We start from the raw sequence: 27244 nt of genomic DNA on the forward strand, positions 1-27244 counted from the left end.
ATTTCTTTCTTTAAATAAATTAAATAGAATAGTATTTAATATTTTCTTTCAAAATCCATTCTAGCAGGCTCTCTTAGTTGTCCTGCCTGTGGGCATCCCACCTGGAGGTTACTCTTTCCAGTATTTACTTGAAGAGGTCCAGAGACACAAACAGATGATAACTTCCTTTGAGATGCTGGTTCATTCAATAATTATAATGCATTGGATGTTGAATTTATTTCCTTTACAAGCGTAGATTTTTTACTTCTACCTCAGCATTGTACCTGGTGACTCTGGCTTTATCTGATGTGAATATGGGATAACTTCTTGAATCTGTGTACTGAATTTACTCCCATTTCTGTCAGGTGTTCAGCAATGTGGCAGAATTATGAAGATGGGGGAGACTTGATGTAGATGAGAAGTTGGTGCGAGGTGATGTTATAGTGAGAATAACAGTGATTGGGGGAATGGGCGAACTTGGATTCTCCTGTCCTTTTCTAGTTTCTTATCTTTGGGAAAGTCTTGGAACCCTTGTGTTTTTTTGCCTTGGTGTCTGGAAAGTGAGGGAGTTTATTAGCTGACTCTTAGCTATTAGTTTATCAGGTGACTATTAGGTTATTAGCTGACTATAGGCTTTGGTCCATAAAATTTTACTGTAAACGGGTCCTAAATAGACACATTCTGGACATTGAATTCACATGAAAGTGCTACTTGCAAAAGGCCAAAGGCAACACTGGAGAATAGGTGACATGGGGCTTTTGTCACCTAATGTATACTTGTCCAATTTCATAGGAAACCTTTTATATTTTGTATTACCATTTTTTTTCAAGCATTGGTGGAATTAGAAATTCATTCATTAGAGGACCTTAATTCTTTTTTGTTTTAAAGATGCATCTGTTTAAAAATTTTTTTTAGGACAACAGTGGGAAGCTGAGGAATGGGGGAGCTGAACTGAATAAAGTCTGTATGTTTCAGTTCAGTTAGGGAGGCATGTCAAATTCTTCAGTAAAACCCAAGCTTGAATAATCATGTCACTGTTTTTCTGAAACCAGTTCCATCAGAAAGCCCACCATAGCCAATTCTGATAGGTCTTTCCTGCCTAATGCATTTTACGTAAGTTTTGAGGTATCCCATAGAGCATAAAAACGTTTTTAGAAAATAAAATAGTGTGAGGTGGGGCGCAGTGGCTTGCACCTGTAATCCCAGCACTTTGAGAGGCTGAGGTGGGTGGATCACGAGGTCAGGAGATCAACACCATTCTGGCCAACATGGTGAAACCCCATCTCTACTAAAAATACAAAAATTAGCTGGGCATGGTGGTATGTGCCTGTAATCTCAGCTACTCAGAAGGCTGAGGCAGGAGAATCGTCTGAACCAGGGAGTCAGAGGTTGCGGTGAGCTGAGATCGCACCACTACACTCCAGCCTGGTGACAGAGCAAGACTCTGTCTCAAAATAATAATAATAATAATAATAATAATAATAATAATAATAGTAATAATAATAATATAAAAATAAATAAAATAAAATAGTGTGTTTCATTTGACTTTCATGGCTGATATACTTGGTTTTCTTCGTTTAGCTTATCTTGTTCCTAGAGATTCTCATCTAACAAAATGCAGTAGTTGGGCATCTGGGTAACGTGGCTTTATGAATCGATGCCCACTGTGGTTGTCTAAGCATATAAGCCCATGAAGTTTGGTAAAGGTCCTATGTTTTGTAAACATTTCCCTTGATTCCAATAGTGATAGACTGAGAAGTGTAAAGTCAAGTGAGACTAAGTGGCAGGAATGTGTTCTATTTTCTCTCTTTTAGACAATTAATAAAGTGATATGCTGTTGATTTTGCCTTTTGACTAGTCATCTCTAAGAACTCTGTGTTTTATAGAAATAGAAAATTTTAAACTCTGGATCTCTGGGAGTAAAACAACTGTTTCTAAAGACAATGTGCAGTTTTCCTTTTATAAGATGTAAATTGTGTTTGAATCATTATCGGACATCACTGTAACAAGCAGTATCTCAGGATTAGAGAAAGGGAGATTCAGATGTTTAAAACTGGTTTAAAGAGGCAAAATGAATGGCTTGTAAGACGTTGTCAGTGAAAAAATAACTGAAGTTGTTTTAACTGCCCTTGTTCTTGAAATGAGCACCTCTTTCCAGTTTTCCAGATGAGTAGTGAAATTTTCCATCTCAGAAATTTTATTTACCTACTTAATTTTCTCCCTTGATTAGTATGAATTGTCCAACATAAAGATAATGTGGCTGGTGTTACTATTCCTTTGCCTACCTAGAATAGAAATGATGGGGCAGGGGCACGACCCATATCTCCATTGTTCATATTGTTAGGAAAATGGTGATTTGTTTTGTATACTCTCCCCATTAACAGGGATAATGCAGCATGGCTTGTGGTGTGAATGCTTTGCTTATGTCTCATATTCTCTTACCTGAGAGATGGTGGTGAACAGTGAACTTCTGCAATTGACATAGGTGACACATTCAAATGACAGCATGATATGCCCTCATTTATGATTTTCAGTGGACACAGTGTATTATAAAAATTTTCAAAGTTGCATTGTCTGTGGATCGTACATGACTTTTTGTTTTTGTGCCTTTTTTTAGTTCAAGCTCTCATTATCCTGGATTTTGATCATATATGTTTATAAAGCAGGATTGTTTTATTGCTTTCCTACTCAATAAAAATGTGAAGCCATCCTTTTGGTATGCATGTTCTCCTCCGAATAGAAAGATTGCTTTGAAGATTTCCCATACTTTTTCATAGTCCTTTTAGAGGATTTGAAGGTATTTTAGACTAAGGGAAGTACTATGATAAAATCTATTATTATATATGACATTATTTTTAGGAACATTCTCTACTTTTCAAAAATATCGGACAAATAAAATGATAAGATTTCAGTAATAAAAATGGTGGCATTGTTTTCCCTGATGTGTTTCTAAAGTAGATCATCTTATTGCTGCCTCAGTCTTTTGGTATTTGCTTATTTATGTGCAAGGTCCCCAGTGGGCTTGCTGATGCTTCTAGAGCCTGGCTGCTGGCTTAATATTCCTGCACTTACTAGGTTGCTTCCCAGCATAAGGCATCCTCGCCATTCATTTCTTAATTTATATGACACTGTGCTTTGGTCACCAAGACCTGAGCTGCCTCCTAGTTTTTCTACCCAGCTGTCTTTTTTTCTTAGGACAAAGGGTCTTCTTTCTGAAGTTGGGCCTAGACAGATCAAGGTAGTTGATCTTATTTCACTGGTTCAGGTGATAAACTAGCAGAGTAGAAGCATGGCATGGATGGAAACATATATTATCTAGAAAAGGCAGACTGGATTAAGAAAATGTGGCACATATACACCATGGAATACTATGCAGCCATAAAAAATGATGAGTTCATGTCCTTTGTAGGGACATGGATGAAACTGGAAAACATCATTCTCAGTAAACTATCACAAGGACAAAAAACCAAACACCACATGTTCTCATAGGTGGGAATTGAACAGTGAGAGCTCATGGACACAGGAAGGGGAACATCACACTCTGGGGACTGTTGCGGGGTTGGGGGAGGTGGGAGGGACAGCATTAGGAGATATACCTAATGCTAAATGACGAGTTAATGGGTGCAGGAAATCAACATGGCACATGGATACATATGTAACAAACCTGCACATTGTGCACATGTACCCTAAAACCTAAAGTATAATAATAATAAAAAAAATGAAAAAAAAAAGACTTGTACATATTAGATAACTGATAAATATTTGGTAATTAAAAAAAAAAAAAAAAGAAAAGAAAAGGCAGTGGCTGAAGTTCTACTGATGTGCCTTTTGCAATGTCCGCACTGCTCCTGAATCGTTATTTTAAAATGTCTTTCTTCTTTGGTCAAGGAAATGAAATAAACATAATTATTTTTAAGTGCATCATTGTACATTTTTGTTGTTGTGTTAAAAGGGACTTAAGAAAGTGATCATTATGTGTGACATTCCCTCACTATTCTGAATGTTAGAATGTTTAGAATAAATTCAGGACACATTTTGTAATATATAGACTGCTTGTTTTTCATGTCTGCATAGAAGGCCTTCCTACTGAAGAAATAAAAAATGTTCTGGAGAAGGTTTTATCAGAATGGAAGAATGTATCTCAACATTTGGAAGATCTGGAAAGAAAGATTCAGCTACAGGAAGATATAAACGCTTATTTCAAGCAGCTTGATGAGCTTGAAAAGGTCATCACGACAAAGGAGGAGTGGGTAAAACACACTTCCGTTTCTGAATCTTCCCGGCAGTCCTTGCCAAGCTTGAAGGATTCCTGTCAGGTAAGGAGCCAACCGTCTGGAACATGGAGGAATTCTATGTGCATTCCCAGAGTTAAGGAGGGCCTCTCGTATCATGGATTTTAAGTTAAGGCTGCCCTGATTAACTTCCTGTGAGGATGTTCATCTTCAGTGAGTTGTGTGACCATATTTTCTCTTCCTTAGCGGGAATTGACAAATCTTCTTGGACTCCACCCCAAAATTGAAATGGCTCATGCAAGCTGCTCGGCCCTGAAGTCTCAGCCTTCTGCCCCAGATTTTGTCCAGCGGGGCTTCGATAGCTTTCTGGGCCGCTACCAAGCTGTACAACAGGCTTTAGAGGATCGTCAGCAACAGCTAGAGAATGGTAAACCCAACGATTTTAATATCTCCTCTCTCAGCTTGCGTTAATGAAAACATGACTCCCAACATTTAGAACTTGAGTACACTTGCTTGCTTTGCACCAGCCTTCTCCATTTTCCTTTGTGCCTGTATTGTTCAAAGCCTTAAAGTCTCCTGTATTCAGATTCTTTTCCAGATTCACACCTTTTTGTAAACATACAAACAAGTTTCACATGCTGTGAAATTGTGTCAGTAGGATATAATATATATATATATATATATATATATATATATATATATATATATATATTTGTAGCAACAGGGTCTCTGTCACCCAGGCTGGAGAGCAGTAGTGCAATCACAGCTGCAGTCTTGACCTCCCGGGCTTCAGTGGTCCTTCTGCCTCAGCCTACTGAGTAGCTGGGACTACAGGCATGCACCACCATGCCTGGCTGGTTTTTTATTTTTAGTAGAGCCGGGGTCTAGCTATGTTGCCCATGCCGGTCTAGAACTCAAGTGATCTTCCCACCTCAGCCTCCCAAAATAACAGGTGTTAGCCATTATAACAGGTTTTATAACAGCCTCCCAAAATAACAGGTGTTAGCCAAAATAACGGATGTTAGCCTCCCAAAATAACAGGGATAACAGGTGTCAGCCATTGTACCTGACCTGGATATAATGATTTTTAAAGAGTTTTTTTTTTTTTTGGAGAAACAGGTGCAATTTCTTCCTTTGGTTGAGGAGGCCACTTAATATCATTGCTGGAGGATTAAAATGAATGATCCCTTACTTCTGTTTCCTCAAAATAGTTAAAGTTTTAGCAGTCCCATACTCTCTTTTAAAAGAAATCATATTCCACTATCAGATTCAGAAAAATTTTAGAGTTCTTTTGGAATATGCTTGGTTTTGGAAGGTTCACTGTTAAAGGTTTTGAAAGTTCATCCCTTGTACATTACACTATTTACTTCCTAGCTGCCATTTGAGTTAGGAACTGTGTTGCATTGTGCATTATTATTTTGGGTAGTGCACACTGAAACGCTCCACATGTAACCCAGCCTAACTTCAGCAATTATAGATTGTGTGTTGAATGGAAGTGTCTGTATGTGTGCATGCTAGGCAAATGTGTCGTGTTGCCTTTCTTCTGAAAGTGCTTCTGGACAGCATGTCTTTGTTCCTTGATTTCAGTTATGTGAAATACATCTTTGAGGGTACGTCTTTCTCCACTTATTGGTACAAGCTATGCTTTCACTTTTGACAAGGATCAGTAGGCAGTTTAACTTTTGCTGCTGGTTGGTTTCACCTCTTTGTGCTTCAAGAGAGTCACTTCCTTTCCACACAAGTGTTACTTCTACGAGATTTGTACATTAGTGACTGAGGTAGGCACTGTTCCAGCTGGCTGTTCAGTCATTATTTCTCAGGGTACCTGGGCAGGATGGTGGCAGTATTTCCATATAATCTCCTCCACTCTGGACCTGGGTTTGTCTACACGGTGGAGCTTACAGCAAGACTGGTTGAGGGGATCTTTGTTTTCTTTTATTCTTTGTGTAGCTGTTAAGGAAGAGGAGATTATATGGGACAAAAGGGACATTGTCGTTTCATCTTCAGAGGGACATTTCGTCATGAAGAAATGAAGAAAAATTATAGTGGGTTAGTTAATATTTCAAACGTCAACATCCGCAGGCATGAAGTCACTGTCTGACTCTCAGAAATGCCAATGGAATGATCTATGTTGTTAATTAACAGAGACCCTTTTACATTTTAATCATGGGGTCTCCTTTGCCATGTATTGGAATTCATTTAGGATAATGGTCTATGTAAAAATATTGGTTCCTAATATGATTTTCTCAAACTAAATATTTTTAAATAAACAGAACTGAAGGGCCAACCTGGACATGCATATCTGGAAACATTGAAAACACTGAAAGATGTGCTAAATGATTCAGAAAATAAGGCCCAGGAGTCTCTGAATGTCCTTAATGATCTTGCCAAGGTGGAGAAGGCCCTGCAAGAAAAAAAGGTAACATATATTTTGCATGTTAGAACTCTAGTGCTTCTTCTAATACCTCCTCTTACATATTTTGAAATGATTTTTCAGAGATTAAAAAAAAAAGTTGGTCAGTTTTGTTCATCATTGGTCCAAAAATGTGTTTATGATTTGAGGGTTAGTTTGACCTCATATAAAAGAAAATACAGTTATTAAATATTTTTTCATAGAAGAAAAGCATATTTACTCCTTCTGTTGTGATTAGCTTAAAATTCTCAACTTGTTCATAAAATCTGCTAAAATATCATTAATGAAATGAGGACTATCAGTTTACGTGTTGCTGTATACTTTTTTCTGCATCGAATAGGAATGTTTCCCTGGTCATTTAGTTGAGTAGCCTTATGGCTCTGCGCTATTTTATCAGATGAAAAGGAGAGCAGCCATTGAGCACTGCACACTTGGCCCACACTGGGTGTGCTGTTCCCTTGGTTTTTAGTGTTGAGAATAATACACTGTATTGCCCACACACAATTCATGAAGAAAAAGCTTTAATTTTTATCATTATGCCTATTTTTTTCATGAGTTTTTCATGTTTTGTTTTTTGATTTCCAACTTTTAAGTTCAGGGGTACTTGTGCAGGATGTGCAGGTTTGTTACATGGGTAAATGTGTGTCATAGTAGTTTGCCGCACTACGTATTAAGTCCAGCATCCATTAGCTCTTCTTCCTGATGCTTTCCCTCCTACCATGCCCCACCCTCCAACAGACCCCAGTGTGTGTTTTTCCCCATCATGTGTCCATGTGTTCTCATTATTCAGCTCCCCCTTATTAGTGAAAATATGCGGCATTTGTTTTTTTTTTTTTGTTTCTGCATTAGTTTGCTGAGAATAATGGCTTCCAGCTCCATCCATATCCCTGCAAAGGACATGATCTTGTTCCTTTTTATGGCTGCATAGTATTCCATGGTTCATATGTACCACATTTTCTTTAACTAGTCTATCACTGATGGGTATTTGGGTTGATTCCTTGTCCTTGCTACTGTGAATTGTGCTGCAATGAACATAGTGTGCATATATCTTTATAACAGAATGATTTGTATTCCTTTGGGTATATACCCAGTAAGATTGCTGGGTCAAATGTTATTTGTGGTTCTAGGTCTTTGAGGAATCACCACACTGTCTTCCACAATGGTTGAACTAATTTACACTCTCACTCACTGTTCTTTTTAGATGAAAATGCTTTCTAATGCATTTTAAAGTGACTTTTGACTTTATATAGCCCATTTTACTATATCTGTGCAGACAAATTTGTGTGCATATTTTTAATCTTTTAAAACTTTTTCCAGGCCCTTGATGAAATCCTTGAGAATCAGAAACCTGCATTACATAAACTTGCAGAAGAAACAAAGGCTCTGGAGAAAAATGTTCATCCTGATGTAGAAAAATTATATAAGCAAGAATTTGATGATGTGCAAGGAAAGTGGAACAAGCTAAAGGTCTTGGTTTCCAAAGATCTGCATTTGCTTGAAGAAATTGCTCTCAAACTCAGAGCTTTTGAGGTAAATCCAGAGGCCACTGGGAGTTTAAGTTTATCACAGGGTAAATAGTAATTATCTTATAAGATTCACATATTTATTATTTAAATATTTTACATTCTTTCTAGACCCACATTTATTATGTATTTAAGTTGGGACTTATCAAAGATGTACTTTTAATGTGCTGGAGAGCACATTTATTTCCTTTTGCCTGGAAGCAAAGTCAAAAGTAGAGTAAACTGGACCTTGAAGATAAGAGAAAATTGCTTAAAAATGGTCAAAATAATGTTTCAGGCATGGAGGGCCTGTGTGAAATACAGACTGTTGATTAGATTATAGTAGTAACTTGGTTGGGGTGGTAGAAATAGCCCAGGTAGTAGTAAATTGCTGAATACATGAAACAACTTTTCGCAGGTTTTTGACATTTGAAGTCAAAAGTCAGAGATAGGCCATCGACAGTGTCAGAGTGGGAAGGCAAATCATTCCAGGGACATGAAAATTCAGAAACAGGGATCCTTCACTACACCTGAAAATGTTGACAGATGCAGCAGTGATAAAGTTTAAGAGGAAAGGATAAATGTGAGGACGTATAAGGAGAGAGTCAATGTCAATAGAAGTCAGTGTCAGATTTTAACACTCTGCCTGTGAGAAAGATGGAGAAGCAGAGTTTCAGGTCACCTGGTATTTTAATAGGAAAGTTCTGGGTGGAGAATGAACCAATCACACTCTCTCCCTGCAAGGCTTCCTATCCTCCCAGTGACTCCTTACCTTGGTCTTTTTTTTTTTTTTTTTTCCCCATCAGTCAGGGATCTTTGTCTTTTTTAAATTTCTTATTCACTGCTGTATACCAAGATGTACTCTTAACTAGAGCAATGCCTGGCACAGAGAAGGCATCCAATCAATATTTTTCAGTGAATGAAATGAAATTAGCAATAGGAGATTTAGATTTGGATATATCTCTGTATATCTATCTATATATATGTATAGATAGATTCTCTTGGAAGCTAAATCCGAATATGTGTAGATATATCTATATATATAGAGAGATGTCTCTGTATATATGCATATACATCTATATTTATATAGAGAGAATCTAAATCCGAATCTATATATATTTAGATGTAGATCCAAATATATGTAGATACAATATATATATCTACATATATTTGGATCTACATCTAAATATTATATCTACATATATTTGGATCTAGATCTAAATATGTATAGATTTGGATTTAGATACTAAGCAAGGAATGTTGCCCCCAAAAAGTGAAAAGATTGAAAGCGAAGACAAAAGTTAATGAAAATGTATGTTTTGAAAATCAAAGTCAGAGAACACGTGGTAGAAGAGGAGCTGGAAGAACTCACAGATTAGTGTGGAAGGGATCCAGCCAGATTCTCTGAGTGGACCACTGAATTTGGAGGGGCATTCTTTGACTCAGGAACTAATGGGTAGTTCCAATGAATGATCAGCAGAAGATACAGATGGAGGGGTTGTGTGTATGTGTGGGTAGCTGTGTGTGATGGTAGTGACAGGAGGTAGTTTTTCTCTAGGTGTAAGTGCAGTTCTAGATGGAGATCTCATTCAAATAAACCAGTAATTATGGAGAGAAATGTGTTTTGTGTGGCTTAGTGTTTTTGACTCATTTACTTTTTTTTTTTTTTTTTTTTTTTTTTGAGACGGGGTCTCGCTCTTTCGCCCAGCCCAGAGTGCAGTGGCGCAATCTCGGCTCACGGCAAGCTCCGCCTCCTGGGTTCACGCCATTCTCCTGCCTCAGCCCCCGCGAGTAGCTGGGACTACAGGCGCCCGCCACTGCGCCCGGCTAATTTTTTTGTATTTTTAGTAGAGACAGGGTTTCACCGTGTTAACCAGGATGGTCTCGATCTCCTGACCTCGTGATCTGCCGCCTCGGCCTCCCAAGTGCTGGGATTACAGGCGTGAGCCACCGTGCCCGACCACTTTTTTTTTTTTTTTTTTTTGACATGGAGTCTTGCTCTGTTGCCCCAGGCTGGAGTGCCATGGTGCAATCTTGGCTCACTGCAACTTCAGCCTCCTGGGTTCAAGCAATTCTCCTGCCTCAGCTTCCCGAGTAACTGGGACTACAGGCACATGCCACTACGCCCGGCTAAGGTTTTATTTTTAGTAGAGATGAGGTTTCACCATGTTGGCCAGGCTGGTCTCAAACTCCTGACCTCAGGTGATCCGGCCTCCTCGGCCTCCCAAAATGCTAGGATTACAGACATGAGCCACCATGCCTGGCCCATTTTACTTTGTGATGGTCCCACTTCTCATTGTGTATTATGAGTTGTAATTGTTCCCAGCTTTCAAAATGAGCGTTGACCTTTTCTATAATTTTAAAGTTTTTGGTTATGGCCCCAGCATTGTATTAGTGATTCTCAACCGGGGTGATTTTACCCTCCAGAGGATACTTGTTAATTTCTGGAGACATTTCTGCTGTCAGAACTGTGGGAGAAGACTTCCAGTGGGTAGAGGCCAGGGATGCAGCTAAACATCCCACCATGTACAGGACAGCCTCACAACAAAATAATCATCTGGCCCCAAATGTCAGTAGTGCCAAAGTTCAGCAATGCCAGATAAAACAATCCCCATCTTTTCAAAAGATCGTCCCTTTGTTTTCAGATTTAAGTCCAAAGTGTAAATGGAGATTAACCTCAGAATTAGTCTTCTTTTGACTCTTAAAAGTATATCTTAGGGTTAGCTAAATGTATGCTACTATTTCAATATGGAGCTTAAAGAGAATAAATATTCTCCCAAAACACAAAAGAGTCCTGTGGTTATAGTAATCCAGCTTTAGGCTTTGGTGGGTTGTTGCTATTAATGTAGCAAATCCAGGCACTAAAAGTGGTCACTTGGAAATATTTATTTCCATTAAAAATATCCAACATCAAATATGTGTGTCTGGATATTTAAGTGTTTGTTGTTACAGTAGCAGATTTGTAATGTCCAGTAATTTTTTTATTTGCTTCTTGTGTACTAACTGCAAGATTGTAGTTAAGGAATACAGTGTCTGTATTTCTTAATTGTATAACTCCTTCATTGAAATACATGTTTTATCTTAAATTCAAAAGAAAACTTTTTTTTGCTTTGTAGGAATTGCTGGTTACTTAACTACTCATGATTTACTTGGGAAAACTGTAAATTCCACACCCTCAAATTATTAATTATAATAAATATTTATTTGCAGATTATCATTGTTTTCCCCTTTTCAATGACCTGATATATAATTTTTTAGGCATTTCATTATTTTTGTCTTTAAGGCATGAAGCACAGTAGGTTTTATATTCAATGCCAATTCATAATAATGTTTTGTAGGAACAAAATAGTTAACTCGTTTATTTTTAAAATGCATTTCTCATTATATGAGTAGTACTTGAAGCCTACATATTGTGAAGAAATTGAATACCACAGAAATACTTACAGTGAACATTTAGAGTTCTGTTCTTCCCCAATACCATTTTCTTTCCTGGGGGCAGCTAATATTAACAGTGGATCCTTGTACATTCAAATTAGACAAGAAAAATTGACAAATATTGCTAATTCTAATCATTTTTCCCCACACTATGGAAACAAATGATATTGGAACTCTGTGAGGGCCATTTAAATCCATAGTTCAGATAGAGTTTGGAAGTGAATCCCACTACTTAATAACATCTTTCATTGATACAGCACATTTAAACTTTGAAAGTGTTTTCATGGCTATGTGCTTGCTTTTTTCTGCTATCCTTCAATATTTGTAAGAGGCTGTTAGTTGTGTGCAAATTTTAGGTTTCTGTTATTTGTTGGCATTGCAGTGCTTTTCCTCATTTGCCTGCATTTCCTTTGTCTCCATAGCTGGTTCCTTTTGTGCATGTAGAGCTTGGACCTACATATTCTTATTCATTGTGTCATGCCCAAATACATTCTTAAATTCTTTTTATTTGTGCTATGCCAAAGCAATAACCCCCATTCCTGTACTTACGAGGTAAAATATTCATTGTTACTTTTACAAACTACTGTACCCCTTCCAGGTGACAAAACATTTGAAAATACATGAAATGGATATTTCTTTTTTCCATTATTGATTTTACTGACTGGATTTTCATGTGAATCATGGGGATAAAATATTATAAAATCCTAAGAGGCTGCTTATATATCTCTCCTCACCAGCAGTAATATCTCTGGATTTAGGGGCTGCAAAGTATTTCATATTATGTATTTCCTTTTCCTTATTCAAGAGCTCCTGCCGTGTGTATAACTGGGAAATGAAAGATGTCCCCAAGGCACACACAAAACTGTCTTATATTTTCCAGCGCTCCTGCCTTTTCAGGCTGCTCCTCCAGGCCCTTCGTCCTGGGTTCAGGCTCTCATGCAGTCTCTTGCCCTGACAATTTCATTACCCTTTTAATCCGATTCCCACTTCCTGTCTCTTCTCTCTGGAATTCATCTTTCACACCAATACCAGAGTTGTACTTCTGAAAGGATCTGGTTGTCTTCACCATTAATACAAATTAATACAAAGTGCCATTAATACAAAATGTCCCTTTCTTGCCCTGAAGCCCTCCCTGCATCTCCACTGTGAGCTGAGTCAGGTAGGGAGAATACGGTGGGTCACCAAAGACCACCCTAGACTATTGCCTTTCTCCGGAAATGTCACGTACTTGCTAGGAATTCACATCCTCCTCCTCCTCTCTGCTCATCTGTCTTCAGCCCAGCTCATCACTACACCCACAGCTAGATAATCATTCCCTCCTCTGTGATTCGACTGTGTGTCGTTTATACCTTCACAATGACCCATCTCAGGCCGTCTTTTATTATGGTGAGAAATGTGTGTCTCTCCTCCCACGAGGCATGAGCTCTTTGAGGGTTGGATCCCTGTCAGGCATAGAGCAAGTTAGCAGATGTGAATGTAATTGATGTGTCCGGCCTCTCTAGTGAGAGTGGATTTATACAGTCTAAATGCCTGGTTATCCTAAGTGGCAGGACACTTGTGTAGTCATGCCTCTTGCTTCAATTGTTGAACAGTCAAAGGCACACATGAATGGACTTGCTCTGACCTGGAATCTGGAAGGGGGAGTGCTGGAGCTCCAACAGGCAGAACCAGGTTTTGAGAGTACTTTGGAAAGCATTTTAGGGTAAAAATACAATACTTTCTAAGAGTAATATTAGTATGGATGATTTAACCCTTTTTAGATAACATACAATTGATATAATTATCTCATAAGGGTTTGGGTTTTTTTTTTTCTTACTTGTGAACACATTTTACTTTACTGAAGGGAATATTCATATATTCCCTTCCTTAGATTTAAGAACCTTATTAGTTTTTGGTAAATAAGTGTAGTAGCAGTATCATTGTTTGTCTTCCCTACTAAGTGAGAGAGCACATTTTCAAGATCGTGTTTTTGAGGTTATTGAGTATTATAAAGTGAAACAAAATAGGGACCTGGCTACCTTAAATTACTGTTTTAATTCTGGCTTCACAGTATTTTTTTTCTTTTTCTGGCCTATGTCTTAAAAAGCTGTGGACATTCCAACAGATGGGGGAGGAGCAAAAGAAAATGCCAAGAATTTAGCTGTAATCAAGTCTCCGGAGGTAGTTGTGTACCTTGGAATCTTACTGTCTTAAATCCAGATTTACCAAGCTTTAAATTACCTCCATCCTTAGCTCACAGGATGGGGGTGGGAAACGAGGTGAGATAGGGTCAGAGGAATTGTTTTAATGACCTTGCCGTTCCTTTTCCGTGATCCCATAGCAGGGTGTTGCCCATCTGAAATGCTTAGAAATCATTGCTTTTGAGCAGTGATGGTCTGTGTAGACTTTGACCCTTCCAAACTAGAATATTTGATATTTTGATTTTCAAAAAATACTGTATTCGTAATTTTATATTTATTTGAATATTTGTGAGTAAAAATAGGAATGAGAAATGGCTGCCCCAGATTAGTACTTAGTTTATTTTTTTTGCATGTGAAATAATGACATTTGCTTTAGAAATTTACTAGCAGTTTTTATATTTTGTTTTGGTTTGTAAGAACTGAAGTCCCTTAAAGAAGTGTGTGTGTGTGTGTGTGTGTGTGTGTGTGTGTGTTCTGTAAGCAGATGTGGGTGAAGAAAAAAATCGTCATTATTGTAGATTAGAAACTTTTAAGTGCATCAGCTGAGTAATTTTTAAATGGACAGAGAAACACTATTTTCATGTGAGCTCTTTGACGATCTTTGTAATCAACCTCTTTGCTGTGGTGGAATTGACTTAAAGATGAGCAGACTTTTGGTATGTTTGAAAAGCACAGGAAACATCTGCAACAGGTTGATTGTGACAATATTTTGCTCAGGGAAAGGGGAGATAGGATAGGGACAGTGGAAGGCAGAGTAGAGCTGCCTGTCTCCTGCCTTCATCCGTGCAGGGTGGTAGGTAGCATTGATCTTTGGGACTTGATAACCCTTCCCGCGCATTGTGCCACAAGGTGGAAACGCCAAGTGAATCTGCTGCTGCTGCCAGGAACTTCTAAAGGGTGGGCCTTTCCTCTGTACCGATTCCTTCCCACGAGCTGTGTTTGGCCAGGTCTAGCCAGATGTATAAGCAGTAGCCATTTGAAACAGTTACTTTGAAACAGTTACAGGATAGAACAAGCATTAATGTTGGCAGCAATTAAAAAAGTGAAACCCTGCTTACGCAAACACATACTCATCCTGGCTGTTCATTCCTGTGGTGCCTCTGATGGGACATAACCACCAAATCTTGGATGTGGTAACTCTTTTATGGTCTTAATCTTGGTAATAATAAAGCAGTTGGTTTTGTAGATCTTAGTATAATAACGCATTTAGTGCATTCTTCTATGTGGGAGTCTCTGTTTTTCAGAACAACCAGACAAGATAGTTGTTATGATTCCAGTTTTACAGATGAGTTACTAAGGCTCAAAGAAAAATTAGTTTCTCAAGGCAGGTGCTGAGCTTGGTAGTCAGACCTTAGCATTTCTTTATATGGGCACACTGTCTCTTTTAGAACACAGCGTGGTCAGAATTACATGCAGGATTTTTAGTGGTGAAAATATTATAGTGTGGCTTTACAGGTTCCCTTCTACTCCCTTTGTTGCTGTTGGGATGATCCATTGGCCTACATGGCTTGTCTGTCTGTTTCTTTTCTCTTTCTTTTTTCTCATGTCAGAGGGAGAGAAGGAACAGATACATGTGAATTGCGTGTGCCCTCATGGGTCTGTGTGTATCAGAGAGAGGGTGGGAAGGAGGGAGGAAGGAAGGCGGTTGAGGCCATAAAACTTCCTCATATGCCAGTGACTGGAGTAGTTAAGGCCACTTACTCAAGTCAAAGCCAACTGTGGTTAAAACTTCCTTGAAATATAATGCTTCCATATAAATTTTGAAAATTTTGGCTGAGGAGACTATCAGTTTTCCTTATTCAAACTAGAGTTAATGAATTTCCCAGTTATACAGCAGTAATGCATTCTTTAAAAGTGCAGAATGGAGATTAGCAGTGCAAGAATCTGTGGTGACAAGTTAAACGGAGAATTTTTAAAGTCATATTTTATGAACTCTATGAATATATTCACACTTTCTCTCTTTTTGCACTTCTGTCTTTTTTGGATGCCCCACTCTACCCGTCCTGAGCATGTCTTCCCAAGAAGCTTTCTATGCTAAGATCTTGGAATGCTGGAGCAAACACAGAAGTGACCTGTAACTGAAAATATATAAGGGTAGCATGGACCTGTGGGAATAGTGTCAGACAGGCTGGAGAAGAGAGGAGGAAGCAGCTTGGGGAAAGTGCAATGGGACTGAAATGGCTTTCAAAGCTGTGCCAAGAATAAACGAGATGCAGAAGTGCTTAGATAGGATGGTATAATATTAATGGAGGACACAGAGAAACCTAGCTAGAGAAGCACTTTTTACTTGCCATCTTCATCAGAGAATGACCTTCAAAACTAGAAAGTATAGAAGAGTCATTACTGAGAGTGCTTTAGAGCCTGAACTTAGGACCACAAGCAAAACCACTCAGAGCTCCTCCAGATGCATAAATCTGCATCCCAAGTGGGATTTTTACCCATGATCTCAGGGTCACTCACGTCATAATCTTGTGAGAAATTACCAGAAAAATGGAGATGGAGGAATGTCCTAATTAAGAGGAAACATTAGTTTTTAGAAGCTGAAGATTTAAAGTAAGTTTGATGTCAGTTCCTAGCCAAACTGTAAGATAAATAACCAACTAGAGATGTTATATGTGCTTAGGAAAGAATGTGGTGGTCACCAGGAATCAACATGGATACCACTAATAGGCCTTGCCCAGACTCATTTCCTTTAAGTACTACTTTCTTTTCTTTTTCTTTTCTTTTTTTTTTTTTTTGGAGGAGGAAGACTAGATTATTAGATGCACAGAGTGATAACATCTCACATTTGAAGATGCTTTCTCATTTAATTCAAATAATGCTCACAAATGAACATTCTTGGCAAGTCTTGATTACACCAAAGTATTTGAGATAATCTCTGATAACCTTATATAAACTAGTTAGATCTTTGTGATCAATTCAAACATTATAAGGATCAGAATAGTTGGTTCTGGGTGGCATATTTTAAGGACATTAAAAAATTGATGTAGTTTCCAGAGCATGTTGATCAGAGTAGTGAGCAATACCTAAATATCATATCATGTCCTACAGACATCATGGAAGGAATTGGGAACATGTAACCAGTAGAAGACTGGAGAAAAACATGGCAGTTGCCCACCTATGGAAAGAATTGCATCTACTTATTTGCATTCCTTTTTTTTTGAGACAGAAGTCTTGCTCTGTCGCCAGGCTGGAGTGCAGTGGCGCCATCTTGGCTCACTGCACCCTCTGCCTCCAGGGTTCAAGCTATTCTCCTGCCTCAGCCCCCCCGAGTAGGTGGGACTACGCCCCACCACGCCCCCAGCTAATTTTTGTATTTTTAATAGAGACGGGGTTTCACCTTGTTGGCCAGGATGGTCTCGATCTCTTGACCTTGTGATCCGCGGCCTGGGCCTCCCAAAGTGCTGGGATTACAGGCGTGAGCCACTGTGCCTGGCCCTTATTTGCATTCTTTAAGGCCCGGTTCTAATGTTACCTTCTCTCTAAAGTCTCTTTCTCTTTGCAAAATGTTTGCTTTCACATTTGTCTTTGAACCCCTATCACCATACACAGTAACTGGATTTTATATATATAGTAGGTGCTTAATAAATGTTGGGTGAAAGAATGGAGCTGAGTGGTGACTGTCCTGAGTTCTCAGATAAAAAGGCATCCAATAGCAGAAATGAGAACTATCTATTGTATTCCCTACACCGTGCTATTTGTTTATTCCTGCTCTGAGTTACTAACTTTAGAGAAAAATTGTTTTAAATTATATCAGAGCCAAGTATTTTGTAGCTGATTAAACCTAGAAATGCATTTTTTCCCTGTGATTTGCATTTTAAATCATAACTATTGCTGGCGTGTAAGCAAAAAGAGCTAGCGTTTGGAAATTTTTAGAATGGTTACTAACCTGTCATCTCTTAAGGATTTTAGTCAAGAATGAAGAAAATAATCATTTTCACATTTGGAAGGTTTAGAAAAAGAAATAAAATAAATGAAAGCGATGCTATCAGAGCTTTAAAAAGTTGCCTTTGTTCCAGTGGCGGCAGATCTTGAGATGTAGTAGGCTGAACGTCATGGAGTAATATCCCCCTCTGTTATCATGTTCAATTTAGGCTGATTCAACAGTCATTGAGAAGTGGATGGATGGCGTGAAAGACTTCTTAATGAAACAGCAGGCTGCCCAAGGAGACGATGCAGGTCTACAGAGGCAGTTAGACCAGTGCTCTGTGAGTTCTGCTGATCTGGGGAACTTGTCATAAATAACATTTTGTTCTTTTTCTATGTTATTTGCTGCTATTATTAAAATTGTGAGAATATAACATAGCATTAAATCTAGATAAAATATCTTTCATCATAAAGCTTTTATGACTTTACAGCTAATAAAAGAATGACAGATTCTTCATGTTTTTATTTCTGGCCATGATTATAGAATTTTGAGAGGTTATAGAATAGAGAACAAGAACAATTTTGGTTCATTAGGAGTCATTGTATATTGCATTTCTTGTGCCACATGGTGAGGACTTAAGAAAAACATATTTAACAAATGAAATTGAGAAGTGTCTGTTCATCAAATTCATTTGTTAAGTATGTTTTTCTTAAATCCTCACCATGTGGCACGAGAAAAACAATACACAATGACTCCATGTTGTGCACATGTACCCTAGAACTTAAAGTATAAAAAACAAACAAACAAACAAAAAAAACAACAAATGAATTTGCTAGTAATAGTGCATGCAGTTTTTATTTGGTGAAATCATCAGGCTTCTCTACATTAATTAAAAGACTATTCCCTGCTGAGAGTCAAGTATTTCTGGTCTAATTTGGCAGATGGCTATATCAAGCACCCAGGTGAAATGAGTTTCTTAAGGCACGATATTTCTTAAGTAGTTAGAAGTACTGACTCTTAAGCAGTCTGCTTGTATAATATTTGCAGGGAGATAAGCAGACAAACTATAATTGTGGCATCCACTTATATAGTAATGAACTCAACATGCATCTTTTATGTGTTTAGGCATTTGTTAATGAAATAGAAACAATTGAATCATCTCTGAAAAACATGAAGGAAATAGAGACTAATCTTCGAAGTGGTCCAGTTGCTGGAATAAAAACTTGGGTGCAGACAAGACTAGGTGACTACCAAACCCAGCTGGAGAAACTTAGCAAGGAGGTGAGTTTTTCAACGTTACTACCTATAGTTTTCAAGAGATGTAGACTGTAGCTTCTCTCAGCTGACTAAATGTATTATGACCCATCCAGTTTGAAAAACAATGGTCTAGAATAACTCCAGCGTGGGTAGTGAGCTGGGGCCAAAAAAAAAAAGGCATCATTTTTTAAATTAAGAGAGGGTGCTGATTGTGCAGTTTGGCTCAGGGCTTACCCATTGTTGTCTTAAATCTGGCTTGAAACACATTTATGATACTTGCTTTACCCCTAAAACATTTGAATGTGACCATTTATTTTCTTAGCAAATATTTCTTAATCAGTTGCCACCTGTCAAGCATCATTCTAGGCACTGCAGGTACAGCATTGAACAAGGAAGAAGAAACTCCTCTTAAGGAGCTTACATTCTGGTGAGGCAGATGGATAATGAATAATATCATGGAGGAGTAGCAAGGAGTTAGGGCTAGATGGGTTATTTCAAATAGGATGGTCAGGGAAGGACTTTCTGAGATGGGGACGTTTGAATAAAGAACTGAGTAAAGTAAGAGATGAGCCTTGTAAGGTTCAAATAAGAACATTCAGGCATGGAGAATAGCAAGCTTTAAAACTCTGTGGTGGGAATGAACTTGGTTTGTTTAATAAAGAATGAAGGCAATGTAGCTGGAATAGAGCAGAAAGGAGTTAGTGAGTTGGAGAATGGGAATATTTGAGGTTAGAGGTAGGCAGAGGATGGATTAGCTATGGCCTTGGAGGAAAGGACTTGGGATGTATTTCAAGTATGATATTACACAGAAAGCAATTTGAAGGTTTTGAATAGGAAAGTGACATATGATATAGATCTTTTAAGGTCACTCTGGCTTTTTGTTTTATTTCCTTTTTTTAGCAACAGTATCTTGCTCTGTCACCCAGGCTGGAGTGCAGTGGCACAATCCTAGCTTACTGCAGCCTTGAACTCCTGGGCGCAAGCAATCCTCCTGCCTCCTGGGTAGCTGGGACTATAGGTGTTCACCACCATGCCTAGATAATTTTAGAAATATTTTTGAGCCAGATGCAGTGGTGCATGCTTGTAATCCCAGTACTTTGGGAGGCTGAGGTGGGTGGATTACCTGAGCTCAGGAGTTTGAGAACAGCCTGGGCAACATGGCAAAACCTTTTCTCTATAAAAACTACAAAAATTAGCTGGGCATGGTGGTGTGCGCCTATAGTCCCAGATACTTAGGAGGCTGAGGTGGGAGGATGGCTTGAGCCCAGGGGACAGAGGTTGCAGTGGGCTGAGATTGCACCACTGCACTCCAGCCTGGGTGAAAGAGCCAGATCCTGTCTGAAAAAAAAAAAAAAAAAAAAAAAAATTGTAGAGATGGGGTTCTTAGAGGCTGAGGCAAAAGGGTGGCTTGAGGTCAGCAGTTTGAGACCAGATGCCAGTCTGGTCAGATGCTGCTGACCTCAAGCAATCCTCCTGCCTCAGCCTCCCAAAGCGTGGAGATCACAGGCATGGGCCACTGCACTCGGCCTCTCTCTGGTTTTCATGCGAATAGTTTGCTCTGGAAGGCAAGAATGAAAACGGAAAGAATTCTTATAAGGTTACTGCAGTCTTGGAGAGAGAGGATGGCCCCACGTACTTGGAAGGCTAGAGAAGTAGTGATGGAGGGCATGAGAAATATTAGGTTTGAAAATAGAGACCTTAGGAAAGAATTGGATTGTGATAGAAGAAAAAGTGAATGGTCAAGCATGACTCAGGATTTCTGCAAAACTTCCACTTTGTGTGAATTGTGGTATCATTTACTGCAATAATGAAGGAGAAGCTTTTGTGGGTGTAGGTGAAATGCTGACTACCATTCTGGAAGGGTTAAATTTGATGCTAGAAGCTAAGGAGGAAAAATCAGTAACAGGGAATGTGGGATCCCAGATGCTAGGTGGAGAAAACTTTTCACAGTGCCTAATGCTGAGATTGTAGGGGCCAATCAAAACAGAAAATCAAGCTTTAAATTTGATAGAAGGAGGCATTTAATAACCTTGAGAAAGTAGGGCCAGTGAACTGGTGGGAAAAAAAGTCATAGTGGAGAGTGTCGAGGAGGGTATGAGAACTGAGGAACTGGGACACCAAGCATAACTAACTTTGAGAAATTTCTCTCTTCAGGGGAGCAGAGAAATGGGTGGGTGCTGGTGATGGGAATCCAAAGAGGTAGTTTTGTTATTTTTAATAATGAGAGATATCAAATGAGAGACATTAATGAGAGGACCTCACTTTAGAAAAATAAATGATGGTGCAGAAAGAGATTGAGATAGGAGAATTTATCAAGCGAAGTCTGTGATTATGTGAGGATGAGATCCACCATCTAAGTGAAGATGTTGCTATGAGATATGGTTTCTCCGTGGTAATGGAAGGGAGGAAATGATATGGGAACGGTAGAACTGGGAGGTATTCTCTCCCGATTGCTTTGATTTTTATTAGTGGAATAATAGTGAGGCTATATATAGCTGAAGTGAGTGACAAAGCAGTGAAAAATAGAAGTCAATGTGAAATATAGGCATACCCCACGGTCATGTAAATAGTACGTATTTCTTAATGAAATGCTTTTGGCTAATGTTTGTATCAGAAAAATTTATATTTGCATAACTGAATATTTTGCTTTGTTTTTGTTGTTTTACCCAATAACTTATTTTGAACATGTTCAAATGTAAAGAAAAGTTAAAAGAATGATAAAAAGGAACAGCTATATATCCATCCATTCAGAGACTTGCTAATGTTTTACCACATTTGCCTTCTCTCTCTCTGCCCTTCTCTTTACACACACACACAGACACACACACACACACACACACACACACACACACCCTTTTTTTTTTGGTACTTTTGAACAGGAAGTTGAAAACATCATGACACTTCACCCCTAAATACTCTAGCATGATTCTCCAAGCATGATGGCATTCTTCTGCAAAACCACAATACCGTGATCACACTTAAGAAACTAATAATGTTATACTCTCATCTCTTATCCTAGCTAAAATCACATTTTTCTCAATGTGCTATAGTCTGATGGCATGTGCCTTAGGGAACTGGGGTTTTTGAGGAAATAAATAGAAAATGGTTTGGAAGTGGCAATGAAGATCAAGGAAGGTGATAATTAGAAGTTTGTATATTTATCGATCTATCCATCCATCCATCCATCCATCCATCCATCCATCCATCCATCCCTCCATCCCTCCATCCATCCATCCACATACATATGACGACAAAGAATTCATTGTGAATTACTGATTCAAAATACAGGAATAAATATATGGGAAATTTAAAGTGTCCTCAGGAGGGAGGTAACCACATGTGTGAATAATTATCTAGAACATTTCCAGACTATTGCATTGCATTGACTAGTACAAATGTTGAAGTAGTTTTGGACAAACATAATTTTGCCAAATTTTCATTTTGCTAAAAAGAACAGGCATATAAAACAGATCAACAAACAAAGATAGTCTATTTCATCTATTATATTCATGATATCCTGAAAAAAAGGAACATTTTAATGCCAAAAAATAGAAAGTATATATTCTCAGGATAATTAAAGGTAATTTTGAGGGTGTTTTGTTGTTGTTAAGCTTATGATAGTGTCTTTATTTTCTTCATTTCTTTTTGGATCTGTGAAAATTATATTGCTGACTAGTGTTCAAAAAGTACACATACAGAGAATTTTCTGGAAATGGGGCCCAAGAATCCCTGTCTCTCTCTTTCTCTTTCTGTGTGTGTGCCTGTATTTTAATGAAAAGCTTACCAGGTTAACCTGATGATCAGCCAGGCTTAGGAATGGGATTGTGAGTGTTGCTGGCATCAGCTCCTTGGTTACCCTGTGGGGACAGTGGAAGGAAAGCTCTTGTTTGGTCCTATTTTTATGCCGGAGATCCTCTTTGGAGGGAGGGACTGGGAAAGCCTCTATCTCTTGCTTATCTCTAACTTCTGTAAGAACCATCCAGTTCCTGTGCTGGCCTTTGGTTACTATCAACCTAGCAGCCAAGCAGGCCCTGGCAGGGTGGCCACTACTGTGGCATTTAATTTGAGCATGAGGCTGAACCTGCCAAGTAGGGGTTGGACTGTGACTGCAGAATGGTGCCTTCTCTCACAGTAGAAGTCAGTTTGTCATTATGGGGAGGAGTGTTCTGCAAATATTTCTAGACTTCTCTGAAATTTTTAACTAAGTTACTGAATCAGAATCAGACAACTATCTATTTTTCACTGTAACTTTTTGGTGTCTGTGTGGCATATACAAATAATAGTAGATATCAAAACCAAAATTTTATAGAGTGGTGTCTTATGACATCTTTAATAGCAGCCTCTCCCTCCCTGCTTTTTAAAAGTGAAATCTTAATGGGAAGTGCAATTAAAAAGAAGAAAATGGACATTTTGGTTGCTACTAGGTTTTTTTTTTTTTTGAGACAGAGTCTCGCTCTGTTCGCCAGGTTGGGGTGCAGTGGTGCGATCTCGGCTCACTGCAACCTCTGCGTCCCAGGTTCAGGCGATTCTCCTGCCTCCACCTCCCAAGTAGCTGGGACTACAGGTGTGCACCACCATGCCTGGTTAGTTTTTGTATTTTTAGTAGAGATGGGGTTTTGCCATGTTGGCCATGCTGATCTCAAACTCCTGACCTCAGGTGATCCCCCTGCCTTGGCCTCCCAAAGTGCTGGGATTATAGGTGTGAGCCACCAAGGCTGACTGGCTTCTAGATTATTTGTTTTTGCTTTTTTTTTCATTACAAGTAGTGCTACATTAAATTTATTTCATATATGTACTTTTACTGTTATAGATTAGATTCCTACATCTGGGATTACAGTCAACAGTTATACGTTTTCAAAATTATAATAGATATTTTGAGATAAGGGTATTATCCAAATGTGGTGTGGAATCCCAGTCTTAAGATTATTTTCATTATTGCTTATATTCTACAGCGTTAGCATGAGATGTATGAGGTTTTATCTGAATTTTAAAGCATGCAATTCGTTGTGGAAAGTTATCACTGTGCCTTTAAATATTAAGAGCTAAAACTTGACATTGAACACATTAACATTTGTTTATTTGGGGGAATGGCTTTTCCTTTGTAGATCGCTACTCAGAAAAGTAGGTTGTCTGAAAGTCAAGAAAAAGCTGCGAACCTGAAGAAAGACTTGGCAGAGATGCAGGAATGGATGACCCAGGCTGAGGAAGAATACCTGGAGCGGGATTTTGAGTACAAGTCACCAGAAGAGCTTGAGAGTGCTGTGGAAGAGATGAAGGTGAGGCGGGGACAAGCAGTGCCAACGGACTTCATGCCTCCCTCCTCCCTTTAAAACCAGCCCATCAATCATCTCTCTAGCTGTCAAGCACTATGTGCACATAGCATCTTTCACAGTAGGTTTTTGAATTAAAAAAACATAACAGGGTAGCTGCTCTGATTTTAGCAGGGGAAGGAAGCCAGGAGTCCACGTGTTTGGCTTGGCCCATGAGTTGAGTCCATGAGGGCCCATGAGACAAGCTCTTAAGTTAGACCTTTGGGAGGCTACAGAGAATGACTTAAAAACCTCTGGTAGTGGGCGTGAGGAAGAATGATCATGTTTTTTAATTGGGGTAAATACATATAACATTGGTCAGTTTAATTTTTAAGTGCACAATCCAGTGGCATTAATTGCATTCATCACTATTTCCAAAAATTTTCACGAAGAGTTATTTTTTGTAAGGGGAACAAAAGAGACCTCCCAAGTTGTCTGAGGTTTATTCTTATTTTCCTCGTACTAATCTTCCAGTTAATACATATGGCACATGTGAACACTGACGTTTCATTAGAGCAGGTAGGAGCAGCAGTAGGAATGCATCAGGGGAGTTCATATTCGTTGGATCCACTGGATACATTTCCTGTAAACTTGTACTCCTGTGTCGATAGTCTTGAACACTCTCTTTTTATATATAATAAAAGAACTGGGCATCATTCCCAAATTTCTAACATAGCTTCAACAAGTCAAAGGAGATCGTGTTTTCAAAGCTTTTGTTGCCTGTAAGCTTAAGCAACACAGTGACTAATGTTTTACCTCAAAGTTAACTTGCCTAGAAGTGTAACTCAAGCAAAAATCTGTGCAGATTTTTTTCAAAAAAGGGATTACATGACATTCATACATTATTATACATGAATCAAAGTAAATGACAGGAGTCTTGTTGGAAGTTGTTTTTTCACTAAAACATCTTTTTTAGTGTAGCTCTTTTTGAAAGATTTAAAAATACTCAGTACATAAGGTATTTTAAAATAGGCTACCGTGTTAAGAATTGTCTCATTTATTATCTTTCTTTACACTATTGGCATTGTAGTTCTGTGGATTTTAAAAGTTGCTATAGATGAGATTTGAGAAAAATGATATTTAAATATTTGATTGGGCAACATTTTATTTATTTTTATTCTTTCAAACAGCCATTAGGACTTACAAAACCACTACACTTAATTACTTTCCCCCAATCTAAGGAAGATCAAACCATTAAGTAGTAGAGAAAAGTAAAGGGGAAAGTGAAAGACTGTTATATTTTTATTTATTGCCATTAAAAGTAATGGCATAAACCGCAATTACTTTTGCACCAACCTGATAGATTGATTTTCCTGAATGTCAGGTTGTTTATCTTAGCACTGAGAAACAGCTGTTTCTGGATCAGATCATCTCAGTCTAACTTTACCATTGAAATGCTATTAATTAGCAGAATGATACATGTACCTATGTTCTAGAATTTTAAAACAAGTTTAAATTAGAGAACTTTTGAAGATACTTCTACCATAGTGTACCTCAATTTTTGTGAAAATTTATTTATCGCAGTGTAATCTGCTCAGCCCTCCAGTGATAATGAAAATTCACTCACTTAAATTCTGATCTTGGACCCAGACTTTGAAAATACTTCATGTCAGTAAACATACTTTGGATAACTTATGTTAACACTGCTGTTATGAAATGAACACATTTGTGGGGGCTGAGTACATTGGATGCATGAGTGAAATTTCAGAGTTAGCATTCTTATTTCAAAAATACTCACTGGGCTGCGTGCAGTGGCTCATGCCTGTAATCCCAGCACTTTGGGAGGCCGAAGTGGGTGGATCACCTCAGGTGAGGAATTTGAGACCAGCCTGGCCAACATGGCGAAGACTCGTCTCAACTAAAAAATATGAAAATTAGGTAGGCGTAGTGGTGGGCGCCTGTAATCACAGCTACTCGGGAGGCTGAGGCAGGAGAATTTCCTGAACCGGGAGGCAGAGGTTGCAGTGAGCAAGACTCCATCTCAAAAACAAAAACAAAAACAGAAACAAAAACAAAACCCCACAAAGAACCATTCACTGTTACCTAAATAATGTTCTATTTTGGTAGTTAGAATCATCCAGATGTTTTAACTTTGGTTTAATACTTGAAAAAAAAAAAAAAAGAAAAGAAATTGGTTACTGAGAAAGGGAGACGTTTTTCAAGTTCATCCATCCTTTCTTGGAACAGAGGGCAAAAGAGGATGTGTTGCAGAAGGAGGTGAGAGTGAAGATTCTCAAGGACAACATCAAGTTATTAGCTGCCAAGGTGCCCTCTGGTGGCCAGCAGTTGACGTCTGAGCTGAATGTTGTGCTGGAAAATTACCAACTTCTTTGTAATAGAATTCGAGGAAAGTGCCACACGCTAGAGGTACGGTATTATCATTATTATTTTTTTCAGTGATGTATTTCTGAGATCCAAACTCCGTAATGTTTTGGCCATTTTCAAATCTTGGAGAAAACTTCACTTTTCTTTCAAATTCTGGATCATAAAGGAAGAATAGTTCTTGGGAAATAGTTTGATAAAAATGAAAGAGGGGTTAAAAACAGGAGAGCAAAATCTGTCCCTAATTACCAGAAGGTTCTTGGGCAAGTCATTTTATATATTAAAACTTTACTTTTTTTATATGTGCAATCCAGGTTTTCATGTAACAGATTATCTGTAGGGCCTGTTCCAATCCAAAAATTGCAGAGCACATTGCAAGCCTCTCTTTTGTTTTGTTTTGCCTGGTTGAGTACACAGAGAGGAATTATTTTCTTTTGAGTGGTGTCTAAAGTTCAAGAGTCACCTGAAGGAAAAACAGAACTTAAATATGTGACTGTCTTACTGGGTCTTAGATAAAATACCTTTTTTTTTTCTCCCTGGCCATTGCACGTAAAATGTAGATGAGTCTATGAAATTTTTTTTAAACTAAGAGTAAGGTTTTGCTTGTTTGTTTTTATAGTAGTATGACTTTTGTTATTGCTTGTTGGAAGATTTAAGAAGGCTTTCAATTTACAACAATTTAATTTACATTCAGTTTGATGTAAAACAAATATTTGTATTGTGGCAAATCCTGAAATGGTAAAAAAT

General features: G+C 38.3%; 1 protein-coding gene across 2 annotated transcripts in view; it reads left to right on the forward strand.

The window, feature by feature from the left end:
- Positions 1-27244, forward strand: part of UTRN (utrophin) — a 573765-nt gene that overhangs the window by 171557 nt on the left and 374964 nt on the right. For both annotated transcript variants that reach the window (XM_030809793.1, XM_030809794.1), the window contains exons 20-27: positions 4054-4295; positions 4458-4638; positions 6485-6630; positions 7942-8154; positions 17836-17949; positions 18735-18890; positions 23972-24142; positions 26363-26542. In XM_030809793.1, the coding sequence (XP_030665653.1) occupies positions 4054-4295; positions 4458-4638; positions 6485-6630; positions 7942-8154; positions 17836-17949; positions 18735-18890; positions 23972-24142; positions 26363-26542 (1403 nt within the window). The remainder of the gene's footprint in view (positions 1-4053; positions 4296-4457; positions 4639-6484; positions 6631-7941; positions 8155-17835; positions 17950-18734; positions 18891-23971; positions 24143-26362; positions 26543-27244) is intronic.

This window comes from Nomascus leucogenys, chromosome 3 (genome assembly GCF_006542625.1).
Source record: "Nomascus leucogenys isolate Asia chromosome 3, Asia_NLE_v1, whole genome shotgun sequence".
In the NCBI taxonomy this organism is placed as follows: domain Eukaryota; kingdom Metazoa; phylum Chordata; class Mammalia; order Primates; family Hylobatidae; genus Nomascus; species Nomascus leucogenys.